Source organism: Exophiala aquamarina, assembly GCF_000709125.1.
Source record: "Exophiala aquamarina CBS 119918 chromosome Unknown aczIA-supercont1.2, whole genome shotgun sequence".
NCBI lineage: Eukaryota > Fungi > Ascomycota > Eurotiomycetes > Chaetothyriales > Herpotrichiellaceae > Exophiala > Exophiala aquamarina.
The window spans coordinates 4455853-4468362 of record NW_013550586.1 but is presented as its reverse complement, the minus strand read 5'-3'; the positions used below and the strand labels follow the sequence as shown (position 1 = coordinate 4468362).

General features: G+C 50.9%; 6 protein-coding genes across 6 annotated transcripts; 3 read left to right on the top strand and 3 right to left on the bottom strand.

Annotated features, from left to right (window-relative positions):
* Nucleotides 1-443: 443 nt before the first annotated feature.
* Nucleotides 444-1405, top strand: A1O9_03429 (uncharacterized protein; the record flags this gene model as incomplete). Its single annotated transcript, XM_013408994.1, has 2 exons — nt 444-822; nt 885-1405. 2 exons carry the CDS (start codon nt 444-446, stop codon nt 1403-1405), a joined length of 900 nt encoding a protein of 299 aa, XP_013264448.1.
* Nucleotides 1406-1994: 589 nt separating this feature from the next.
* A1O9_03428 (uncharacterized protein) lies at nt 1995-3917 on the top strand (the record flags this gene model as incomplete). The annotated part of the gene is made up of 1 exon (XM_013408993.1): nt 1995-3917. One exon carries the CDS (start codon nt 1995-1997, stop codon nt 3915-3917), a length of 1923 nt encoding a protein of 640 aa, XP_013264447.1.
* Nucleotides 3918-4210: 293 nt separating this feature from the next.
* A1O9_03427 (primary-amine oxidase) lies at nt 4211-6336 on the bottom strand (the record flags this gene model as incomplete). The annotated part of the gene is made up of 2 exons (XM_013408992.1): nt 4211-4551; nt 4626-6336. 2 exons carry the CDS (start codon nt 6334-6336, stop codon nt 4211-4213), a joined length of 2052 nt encoding a protein of 683 aa, XP_013264446.1.
* A 931-nt stretch (nt 6337-7267) lies between these two features.
* A1O9_03426 (uncharacterized protein) lies at nt 7268-7577 on the bottom strand (the record flags this gene model as incomplete). Its single annotated transcript, XM_013408991.1, has 2 exons — nt 7268-7433; nt 7483-7577. The coding sequence occupies 2 exons, from the start codon at nt 7575-7577 to the stop codon at nt 7268-7270; spliced, it is 261 nt and encodes an 86-aa protein (XP_013264445.1).
* A 531-nt stretch (nt 7578-8108) lies between these two features.
* On the top strand, nt 8109-9587 carry A1O9_03425 (uncharacterized protein; the record flags this gene model as incomplete). Its single annotated transcript, XM_013408990.1, has 2 exons — nt 8109-8525; nt 8580-9587. 2 exons carry the CDS (start codon nt 8109-8111, stop codon nt 9585-9587), a joined length of 1425 nt encoding a protein of 474 aa, XP_013264444.1.
* A 1513-nt stretch (nt 9588-11100) lies between these two features.
* Nucleotides 11101-12463, bottom strand: A1O9_03424 (uncharacterized protein; the record flags this gene model as incomplete). Its single annotated transcript, XM_013408989.1, has 4 exons — nt 11101-12051; nt 12113-12210; nt 12262-12300; nt 12355-12463. 4 exons carry the CDS (start codon nt 12461-12463, stop codon nt 11101-11103), a joined length of 1197 nt encoding a protein of 398 aa, XP_013264443.1.
* Nucleotides 12464-12510: the final 47 nt, after the last annotated feature.

Sequence of the window (12510 nt, the reverse complement as noted above, 5' to 3'; positions counted from 1 at the left end):
GCAGCAACTCAAGTTAGGCTTGATGAACTGACGGGGAATGATAATCTCGATGAATTTCCGCTTGTACTGGATTTGATGCGGAGGAGGCTTCCAGATGGACTGATAATGGAGGATGGTAATTGGTAACCTGCTGAAACATAGGCAGCAAGGACTATGGCACTCTGTGAGAGCGCTTCTGGGAACTCCTGCTCTAGCAAAAAGGAGAGTTCCGGACCCTATCTAGAAGTGGAATCTAAGCCACTTTGGGTTTAGAGCCAGAGGGCACTGCAAGGCTAATGTGCACGTGAAAAGGTCCTTCCCCAAGGCACACTCGCTCCACTCCGAAGGCGGTGAAGCAAAGTTTCACACCGCCCGCATCAATTCTGCCCGCCAACACTGTTTAAAGTGCAGCGCAAACAATCCCATTTCTACGAGGAGACAAAAACTTCACAAAATCGAACAAGATGCCAGGGCGAGGTGGCCGCGGTGGCGGTAAGAAAGGACCCGATCTATCCTGGGAAGATCCCCAAGATCTGCCTAGCGGACAAGCCACTCCTATTGAGAAAAAAAAGTTGCCACCTCCAAGGTTTCCCCCCATCGACTTGAAAGTCCCGCGGCCGATTGATGCGAAGGAGCTTGCCGGTGTGAAGAGTTACCTGCGCTTTCGCGATTTTGTTCACAATGGACCCTATTACTCTGTGCTCCAGTCGAGCAATCTGACGGACGACAAGGGAAGGGTCCATAAGCGCGCCGGATTTGACCCCTTCAATGACCAGGAAAAGTACACGGCAAAATATGAAAGAAAAAAACGGACAGTGCCAGATTTAAGCACGCGGGACTATGGTATGTTCCCCCCCAGCACAGGAATAACCACTAAAGCGGCCATACTGATGTCTGCCTCATAGCCCTCCACACATTTCCCCAAGAGCTCTGGTCGACGTTAGACCCAAAAAGAAAACATCCCCTGTGGAGAACAGTGGACAACGCCGCACTTCTTGATGCTCCAAGGAAGAACCTAAAGCGCAGGCGCGAGACTTTAGCAGTGGGAGATGACGAGGATGATGGTAAAGACCAAGCAGGATCCGACAACGGAAATGACACAGACGAGTCAGATCCATTGCTGAGCGGAGCCCGACGGCCACGGAACTCGGCCAAAGCGGCGAAAGAACGACGAAGGGATCCCACGACGAAGAAGTCTGGTGAGAAGAGTGGTCTGGATGCAGAAGACGATTATCCTGACGATGAAGGCAGGGATCATGATGACTTGGACGATGATGGAGAAGGCGAGGATGAGCCCATGGACTCTGAATTTGAGGAGTCGGACGATGGTGGCGGCGACGATTACAATGCCGAGCAATATTTCGACACGGGCGAGAATGATGACGACGATTTCGGTGGCGGTGATGATGATGGAGGGACATATTGAGATTGAAGGGAAGTTCAATTTTCACTCTAGAGATATAATGGTCTTAGGAAGATCCTAATTCCCACGAAGACTATGTCCAAATTGGCATTTGGTCGGCTCTTGTCCATGTTATGGCAATTTGATACCCATGCCTTGGAGCTTTGACACCTACCTTCCCCGGCCTTTTTTTTTACAATCTTGTGGACATGATGCCATCACGAAGGGGAGCCAGCGTGGTATCTAAGAGCAAAAGCCCTCGGATAGGCGGCGGCATTGTGCCGCGAACCAAATGCCCTTGCACCCCAGAATCGCAGCAAAAGCAATCTCTATGTAGTAGTAGATGTGAATAACGCACTCAAGGTGAACGTGTGGATCTCTGCAGACTAAGTAGAGCTCCAGGCATCCAAGCCTTAACACCGACATCGGGATTTGCATATATTTCTACGGCGGAACAATGTGTACCTGTGAACAGTGATTTTCTGTCGACCACGCCACATCGCCAGCTGTTTGTTGTTTCTCCCTCGTTTTCTAGCAAACTTGAATGCAGCGGTAACATGGGACAATAGGCAGGCGCTGAATCTCATTATGAGTAGGTTCCAAAAACGGGACTATGACTACCGACAACGAACCAAACCAGGATAGATTCGCCCTGATCCTCTATGGCACTGAAACAGGGACCTCGCAAGACCTCGCCGAGGAAGTCAGCCGATGCCTCGATCGATTGCACTTCCACACAGATGTGGCCGGTCTGGATGATGTGAGCTTCGGGCACTTGGGTCTTTACGTTCTTACCGTCTTCGTCGTCGCAACAACTGGCCAGGGTGATTTCCCAGACAATGCTCGGAAGTTTTGGACTAGCCTTCTACGAAAGAAGTTGTCGTCTACCACTCTTGTTGGTACCGAGTACGCCGTTGTTGGCCTCGGCGACAGCTCGTACCCCAAATTTAACTGGGCTGCAAGGAAGTTAGACAAGCGACTTCGACAGTTGGGAGCCACTCCGATTATAGAGTCATGTGAGGCCGATGAGCAGGGCGACGAGAGCACGGATGGGGCATTCCTAGCATGGCTGCCTCTATTCAGAAATACAGTGCTGGACAAGTTTCCTCTGCCTCCAGGTCAAGCTCCTATCGCGAATGACATTCTCCTTCCCAGCAAGTGGCGACTATCAAGGAGCACTTCGACTTCTCGAGAGGAGTTCCGAATCGCTCAGAATAGCTCAAAGCCAATATCCACGGATAAGTTTACAGCTGCCCTAGAGGTGAATGATCGAGTGACGCCACCGGACCACTGGCAGGACGTGCGATTCATGACTCTTACAACAGCGGAAAAAGCCGATTACATGCCTGGTGATGCTTTGTCGATTTTCCCTCGCAATCTCCCAGGGGATGTTACATCACTGATAGAACGTATGAATTGGCATAAAGTCGCTGATGTTCCTATCCATTTTGTTTCCTCTAGCCCATCGTCGAACCGAAACTCCACTCTGCTTTCGGCGACATCAATACTTACTCGCGAAGACCTCACCCTTCGAATACTTCTCACTGAGCACTTAGACATCAATGCAATCCCCCGCCGATCGTTCTTCGGAGCAATCGCGAACTATACGTCGGACGACATGCACAAAGAACGCCTTCTAGAATTTACAGATCCACAGTACCTCGACGAGTACTATGACTATGCCACTCGGCCGAGAAGGAGTATCATCGAGATTCTCCAAGAGTTCGATACGGTCCAACTACCTTGGGAAGAGGCGGCGAATATCTTCCCAGCATTGAGGCCTCGCCAATTCAGCATCGCAAGTGGTGGCGCCCTGAAACAGACGGCAAGCGGGCATACAAAGTTCGAACTTCTCATTGCTATCGTCAAATATAGAACAGTTATCAAGCGTATTCGAGAAGGCGTCTGCACCAGATACCTGGCACAACTCCCCGTTGGGACCAAACTTGAAGTAGCCCTGAAGAAAGAAGGCCGATTCGCGAAAGCCGAAGGCCTGCTAGATAAGAGTCATATTCTAATCGGAGCTGGAACGGGGATCGCGCCTCTTCGAGCTCTGATACATGAGAAAGTATCCCATGGGCACATTTCTGGATATACTACCCTCATGTTTGGCTGCCGGAATGAAACGGCCGATTACTTCTTTCGCGACGAGTGGACGTCAATTATGGACCAAGAAGGGCCACGTGACGATCGATCATCGGCGCAGTCTGGTATGGAGGTGATTACAGCATTCTCGCGTGATCAGAAATCAAAGGTCTACGTGCAAGATCGGATCCGCGAGAGGGCGGATTTAATATGGAGATTTCTCTGTGAGCGGGCCGCGACCGTGATTGTCTGCGGCGCTTCAGGGCAGATGCCGAAGGCAGTTCGGCAGGCGTTGGTGGATGCACTTGCCAGTCAAGGGGCAGTGAGAGCAAAGGATCTCGATGACGGCAAGGGAGGAGGAGGAGAATCCATCCAGAGCCAAGAAGATGCAGAGAAATATCTTGCAAGACTTGAGAAGGAGGGAAGGTACAAACAAGAGACGTGGTCGTGATACTGCAGTGGGAGAATAGGAAGCTGTTCAGAAGAAATCTTAAAAAGGGTCTACACGTTGACCCGAAACTTACATTATATGATGGGGGCAGAGTCTCCATTGATTAAAAACAAATGAATCATGATATTCTGTGCCCGGCCTGCTCCCCATCCAGCCCAGTCGTTTTCACCAATCTGTACAAAAGGGATAGCCAAGATACATCCTTCATCTTGGGGGAAATAACAGGGAGCAGTCATTCATTACATAATTTGTGCGTGCATACTTTTTCCATTCCCGCGAGCACGGAGGATTTTCTAAACCAACACACTGGCCTTATCGACGCATGAAGAGCAACCGGTCTTGCCAGCGGCGACCTGGCTGGGCGTACGAGCGTAGCTGGGCGGGACGTCGAGGGCGGGGTTTCTGAGGAAGAAGTTGCGCGGCCGCAGCAGCAGGGTCATGGGCTCGGCGGGCATGACGGGGTAGTCTTCTGGGGCGGGGAAATGGGTCAGGCCGAAGGTGTGCCAGAGCACAATGTCCTCGTTGGCGATGTTCTGGTTCGGATTGCTGGCGATCCATGCCGGTAGGCCTTGCGACGGCTCACCCGAGGTCTGTGGCACGTGGCGGCCTGCGGGATGGATTTGGGCGTCATCGTCTGTGCGAATGAGGAGTTAGTATTCGACTGGAATCAAACTGTGGTCTGTAGGGTGGCAGCATTGGCAAACTTACATTTGGTGACGTGAACGGCGTGTCGTGCAAACCCAGCACGCTTCCACACGAGCGAGCCCTCTTTGGGCAGGAGATCGGGAACCTCTCGGCTCACGAGTTTATATGTTGAGGGTTTCTTGCTGTACGGGTGGAGCTTGTTCTCGTTGGAGATATCCCAGGTTCTTGAAGAGCTTCCCTCGTAGTTGGCCTTCGCCTCGGTCGGTGTTGTATATTTGGTCTTCTTTGCGTAGAAGGCATTGCCGTAGAAGTTCTCGGCTGAGCCCGGTTCGCCGGCGCCCCGCGCGGCGTCGACCTGGAATACCGTGTTCTTCTGTCCGTCCACGCTTGGATCGATACGCAGGCAGAACAGGTGCTGATGGTTGTGCGCGTTGACACCAGGGTAGACTTCGGTGCCCCAGCCCTTGGTGTCCTCGCCGGGGTTCATGGGGTAGGTGTTCAGGATACCGGTCAGTTTGATCTCGAGTTGGATAGTGCCATCCTGATGGAAGATCCAGTAGACGCAATATTCGTAGTTGGCGGCTGTGAAAATGTGTGAGATGATGAGTTTTCGAGCACGCGTGACAATGACCGAGTCGTCACGGAAGTCGGTGTGCTTGAATAAGATGCCGTTATCTTCTTCGTGGATACAGACGGCATTCTTAATTGTGTTGGCTGCGCCGGCTCTATTGACAAAGTCAAAGTCGAGGTAGTGAATGCTTCCCTTGCAGTCACAGCCCAGTGCCAGCGAGTTGGTCATGTAACCGCCGCCATATTCGCCGAGATCGAAGGCGTGCTTTCGTTGATGAGGATGCTCAGGATTGCCGTATGGGACAACCATCTCGGCAAGGGAGAGTCGGTAGAAGATTGGGCGGACCTTGTTCTCAGCTTTATCAAAGTAGCTGATGTTGTTGAGGACGATTCCTTCTCTGTAGTTGAAGCCGATATGAACTGACCAGTTTTGCCATTCAATCGTTCGGCCTTTCATCGTGAAGCTAACGCCTTCAGGTTGAGTGATGTTGATAGGCTTCAAATCAGTCCTGAAGCCACCTTGGTCCTCGATCGATTTAACATGGTAATTGTTGGGCGGCGCCTTGCTGACTGGGCGGCGAACCTTGGGCACGTCAATATGAATGATCTTCTGCTTGTTTGAGTCGTAAATTGGGCAGAAGTCCAAAGCAAATGAATATTGAGAATCGTCAACATGTGGTCGGTAGTACATCAATGCCTGTTGTAGTCTGACTCCGGTACCGAAACGTTCATCGTAGCCAATGGTCCAAGGATCACAATAGACCTTGTGCATGTCCTCACGAGGAATACCGATCAGGGCACACTGCTCAATAACCCCTGGATCTTCACGAACCACGTGCTCAACAGCCTGAAGATCTTCCATGGTGATCAACGGCTGAACATTGGGGGTTTCTTCCCATGAGATGACCTTCTGCTCGTTGAGATCAACATGACCGTCGAAAACCTTGCCATCTGTGGAGATGACTACGACATCGGCAATACGATGAGGTCGTTGAGTATGCTCGGGATCAGCCAACCATTGCACCATCTGGGCCTTGGGAGGCTCGAACAATGTGACGGCATTGTAATATAGTTTGCCGTGTTGTGCGCGAAGAAGAGAAACAGCCGTGTCGATCTCTAATGTCGTTAGGGGATCAAGAGGGTGAGGAGGAGAAACGGTGTTGGAAACCTGCTGGGCCAGCTGCTTCACGCGTTCGAGAACCATGATGGTAAGGGTATAATGAGGTCAAGAGTCGTTGGCACAAGCAGATCAAATTTATGGCCTTGGTCCAGGAGCAGAAGAGCCGACGAGATTTCCAACCGGGACTTACAGAATAAATAGAAGATCCGAGTGTATCTCCTCACGATCAAAGAGGCAATGCTTTGCTTCGCGGGCATCATGACTTGGCAACTGGTTGGACATGAGCCGATGCATGGCAAGCTGTATCAGTATCCCATTGCCGGTGGTCCAAGGATTAAGTAACGATAAGTCAGATAAGGTCTGGACTTTGGATCGAGTTCTCTCACTCGTTGAATTTCGTGGTTGCTTTCCTCTTTTTCGCGTTGGTTCGAGGGTATGGCAATTTTTACCAATTTCGGTTAGTGCTTCTCCAAGCCCCACTGATTGGCTGAGGCTCCAGAAGATATACTCAGATAGTGATGGATCAGTCGTGCGCCGAGAAAGGCAGCTTACCACGGGCCCTGATGTCCTTATATGCTGCCGGCGCATCGGATCAATGGCTAAGGCATATAGCTACTACTCAGAATCTCATATGTGTGGCCATTATCACATAATAATGGATGGTGCAAGCAGAAACCCAGGCTTGTGGTCGTCAAGACAAGCTTGGAAGACTTGCATTTCCACATGACAAAGGCAGCTTATGCGGTTGTTAGGATGATTGGCTTTCAATTGGAACGACGAGGCTGGGATAGAAGTGCCCAAGGGCCGATGCGTGTAGCTCTTTTCTCGCAGTGTTTGGCCATTGTCCACCCGCGCGTATAGCCTCACAACATGCATGCTCTCCTCTTGTCTTTCGCATATGTACAATTCCCCCACTCTTCCATTTGGTCGGTCGATGCTTTTGTTCTGGGTATCTCTGGCCCACTCCAGCACTTGGTGGTGAGCCGAAACATTGAATGCTTCGTGGCTCGGTCTTTTAATGTTTGTCACCATGTCCCTCGCCATGTCCGTGCGAATCCTTCAAGAACATTGCCTCAAAAATCACATAGCCTGCGAAAGCCACTGTAGCAATCCCCAACCCCGGAAATGACCCCTTGAATCGATTCCATCTCGTGAACGGACCGTTATATCGCCATGCTTCACTGCAAGCTTGTCAGTCTTAGTCTGCACAAATACACGCAAGAAGCCCACTTTCGAACCCAAGGATCTTTTGCTCGCCATTCTCGACTGGTCGCGGCATTGGTGAAGGCTTTCATATCAAAGCCGGTGGGATTGGGAGGAGCCATGATGTCCGTGAGAAAGTGCGGGTCGTGGTGGACAAGTTTAAGGCCTTTCCAAAGACACAGAAAGTTGTGCCTCGAGGCCTATATGAGTAGACCTATCTTGGTCTGGAGCTTGAGGACAGAGCGTTGGACAACATCACACGAAAGGCGAGAGGAGAAGACTCGAGAGTCCTGACGGAATCCGAGGCGGTGCCAAGCTTGCGTCTGAAGCTGCTCATGGTCCTCTGCACTATAATCACGTGACTTTGTCTGGCCGCGAAACCGAAACTGCACTTTCAGTCGCCCGATTTCGATTTCGAGATCAAGTCCATCCACCTGCCATTTGAACACTCATCAACTATTCGTACTCATTCTCTCCCTGGACACGCACAGCCACTGCCATTACATTTCTCGTTTGTGACCATGTTCTAGTCAAGAACATGAATCCCTCGTCTGTGTGTTGTATATGACATCTCCCTTTCACCCCTCCTCCTTCTCATATGCGCCCGCGATGAGCACACCTGAGTCATTCGCCCTTTCACCATCACTGCAATAATGGCACCGCCTCGTTACACAAACCAGTCCTTAAATGGTCCCTATCACATCCCACAGAATCACTTGCAGTCACATGCTTCCTCCCATCAGCATGGCGCACTCCCTCCCCCAACCCACCTGGGTACACCATCCTTCGGTGCGGGTGGCTCTTCCAACGCAAGTCCCTTTGCCCTTGCGGGAAACCTCAACAATGGCTTTGACCGCAGCATGCTAGACACAGGTCTCTTACAAGCTCAGATGGGTCAGATGGGCTTCCCACGGGGCGGTCCTGTTCAAGCGCATCAACCATACGACCCTCTTGGTGGTCCACTCGACAATAAAGATGATGCCCGCATTCGAAATGTATGGAAACATAACTTGAAGGAAGAGATGGCTACATTGAGGCAGCTTGTTGATGAATATCCCTACATTGCTATGGTACCCATCCATGGAGGCTCCCTTACTTTCCATTGCGTTAACCCTTACCCACAGGATACGGAATTCCCAGGGATAGTTGCCCGACCCATTGGACAATTTACGACCAAAGCAGACTATCATTACCAGACCCTGCGTTGTAACGTCGACCTACTCAAGATGATACAACTAGGTATCACCCTCTTCAAATCCGATGGATCGCTGCCTCCACCTGACGCGACTTCGCTACCGAAATCCCAATTCCACCAGAACTTAGTCCCTACTCCCTGCACGTGGCAGTTCAACTTCAAATTCTCTCTCGAAACTGACATGTACGCGCGCGAATCAACGCAGATGCTCACCAAGGCCGGTATTGATTTCGATCGTCACGCTAAACACGGAATAGACCCGAACGATTTTGGCTCCTTGCTCATCAGCTCAGGCCTTGTGCTAGAGCCCGATGTGCACTGGATCAGTTTCCACTCTGCCTACGACTTCGGTTACCTGATGAAGCTCATGATCTGCAAACCGCTTCCAGAAGACGAAGCTCAATTCCACAAATATCTCGAAAAATTCTTCCCTTCGCTGTTCGATATTAAGTTTATCCTGAAGCACACAGGAGTCAAGGGCACTGTCAATAACAATCAGCCTCTCACACAGGAAGCGACCATGATGGTCCAGCGAATCATGACTAAGTCAGGTCTCCAGGATATTGCAGAAGAACTTGCCGTTGCTCGGATCGGTCAAGCGCATCAGGCTGGCTCTGACTCTCTGCTGACGGGGCAAGTCTATTTCAGAATGAAGGAAAGAATCTTCAACGGAACGATTGAGGAGGAGCGTTATCGGTCGCAAGTTTGGGGTCTGAATGCCCAAATGCCGACTGCAGGAGGACCTGTTAGTCGTGATTTCAATACCCCCAATATGAATGGTGCCACCTTCTACAATCAGAATGGAACACCTACAACACCGCAAACTGGCAACATTGGCATGGCTGGTGGTCCGTCCCACACACCTATCCCCTCCAATATGGGCAGCATGACACCCGGAGCATTTGGTAATTTCCAGTACCAGAAGGCAATGAGCTAGAGGCACCCATACGGCCACCCATATGGCTTTAGGGGAGAGCGGCGACTATAATGGTGGACGTTTTCGTTGACTCATGTGTCATTGGACCAATCAGGGCGAAGCTAGTGGTGTGAAATGTAGAGGCGGGCTTACCGCTGAACGTCTCAGCCATCTATCTCCCCCGAGATTTTTCAGCGCCTTGACTTGCCTACTTTGCCTCTTAAGCCTCGTTGGTCTATTGACTGGAACATCTTATCATTTCCATAGCTCTCTTTACTCGTTCATATTGGGGCGCTCTGGGGAACACCCAGTGAACCTCACAATGGCCGTTGTGGCCAATCCACAATGCTCTGAGTTTTTACTTGTTTTTCCATCCCAGGATTGCACCGGAGTCAGCGATGTGTTGTCAGATGATGACAGCGTGGTAATCAGGGGGATTTCGGTGGAGTGGGAATCTTGCAACAAGCGCATGGAGTAAAGGGACGTAGGGAGTCATCTGGCGCAACAGGAACTACTGTCCAAGCCTCTCAAAGGAGCGGACGACCGACAACTGATTGCGGAGGGAAGTGAATATGGAAAAGTATTCCAGGTGTACCCTATTGAGCTTCGTGGCCTTCTTGTTACTTTCTAGTACTACCAGAAACGCGAGGTTGGGCCTCCCGAATTGAAAAACTCGTTTTACTTCAATGTGGAATTCTCTTCTTTTACCTACAGTATTTGCCCGAACCTTGTATTTCTTGGACGGCTTGAATTGAAATTTGGAAGGGGAATTTGCGCAGTAGATTATATAAGTACCTGGTGGACAAGCGTGGCGCAAACAACAAGGCTTCAACCAGTGAGCCCACTAGCCACTGCTTTTCCATCCACGCACTTGCTACTCCTTTACCGCTTACAAGACCAGGTTCTGTTAGACGTGGGAAAATTCCAATCCCTGGTAGTGGGCTGTCTGTTCATTCATTTAGTTAGGTATCTACTCGTAATTACTCAGCCTCGCTAACTAGCTCGCAACTAAGCAACCAAGCAATGAAGTAAGCATCCAAGCTCTATCGTCGTTATTCATAGCCAATCTCATTCTCACGGTCGAGCCTGACCTGTCGTTGTCATCATTATTACTCTAGTGGGTGGCCACGAGCATACGTAGGTGCTGCTCGTTTCAGGGGCGATTGGCCGTCCCTCCATAGTGGGGAGAGTGTGATGTGACTCATCTGCCACGTTCAGCAGCGCATATTCTTCAGCTTGAATTTGACAGTCCTTCGTTCTAAGTACGAGGTAGTCTATCGGTGTGTATCCCCTTTCGGTTGTGTGGTGCTTGGTAACATGTCCAAGAGATGGATCATTTTCAACAATCTCGTCTTCGCAACGTCGTCGCAAAGGCCCTTCATTCCTCCCTTCGCTTGATCTGTCTAGGTGACGATGATTCTTGCTCTGCGCTCGTGAGCGGAGGACATTTTCAATTCTGAAGGTTGGAAATCCTGAAGTTTGATTCTATCATGCGTAATTTTCCGAGAAAGCGAAGAACGGACCCAGGCAGTGTTCAAGATCCTAGGTACCTCTTCCAGCCCTCACGATACAGTGTTCTCCGGCCCTCCTCTGCAACACCGGGTCTCTCGCCGATCAAAAATCGTTCCCATCTGGCATCCCGGCCGGTTCCAAGGCAGATGATAGTGCTGTTGTCTGCCCAGCCCAGAATTCCTTTTTGAGGGCGCGATGGGAGCGAACCGAGGGCCGGGAGATATGATAGGGTAGATCCATTGAGACCGGTGATTTCATCACCCATCTCAAAATGTGCGGATGCGAAAGAGTAAATGTCGCTGAAGACGCGAGGAAGCAGAGGAATTTTGGAAAGGAAACCCCATTTTTGATTGATCGCGGGCTCTTCGTCTGGGTTGGGGGGGACGTGTGGTGATTGTGACCGCCGGCTGGTCGGGCTCACAGGGCTTTTCGGTTGGGAGGAGGAGGCTGACACTGGGAGGTCAAAGACATGGAGAGTGGACTTGTCGGAGGTGACGGCAAGCATTGCTGAGTTAGGTGATATGGCGATACTAAAGATATAGGCCGGATCGACGCCACGACGGAGCTCGGCTATTTTGGCACAGTTTGAGGTTGAGAAGACGCGAATCAATGTACCTGCTTCGCTGGCCGTGGCGAGCAGTTGTCCGTCCGGGCTCAAGTCCATGGCTCGGAGGGCGGACGAATGCGCGGGAATGATACTAACATTTCCGGATCCCAGCTCAACGAGTTGTACTTTGCCTGGAGAACGACCGGGGAAAGCAACCAGTCGTGATCCGAGGCAACAGAGGCCTAGAGGATTGTCCGATGTCTCGAAGACTGCGGTCTTCTCGGGAGGGGAGGAGAACTTGTAGAGATGGAGGCTGTTCTGAATTGCAATGGCTATCCAAGACTTTGTCAAGCGTACTCGAAGGACGGCAGTCTTCAACTCGAGAGTGATTGCGACCTTCTGTTTAGCATCGTCCCATATCACGACCTGAGGGGGGTGTAAGAATGACGGTGCGTCATGTGGAGTGTCTCATTCATAAAAGAAATACCTTTGTCTGTGGCCACCGAGGATTCTTTCCACCTCCTACTAGAGCCAGATAGTTGTATCGCCCAAGCATCTCTGCTGTGCCAACTCCAGCATTCAAGTCTGCAGGTCTCTTAGTGTCGAGGCCGTATGCGAAGGAGTTGGAAGATTTACCTCTGGAGACTTTCAGTTCACACGGAAATGTGTTGAAGACTGGAGATGAGTATTAGACGACAAGACAGATAGATCAGTGACGCTCCGACTTACCACAGAAGCCTATGTCCAGGCCAACAGCAAAGCAAGTGGCATCGTAGTTGAATGAGGCACAGAGCGAGACAGGCCCGGAGGACTCATCGATGATTGGACGGGTGTTCATGGTGAGAGTGTGAGATGACCTCTTTCATGATGTGGTGTTGTGGGACG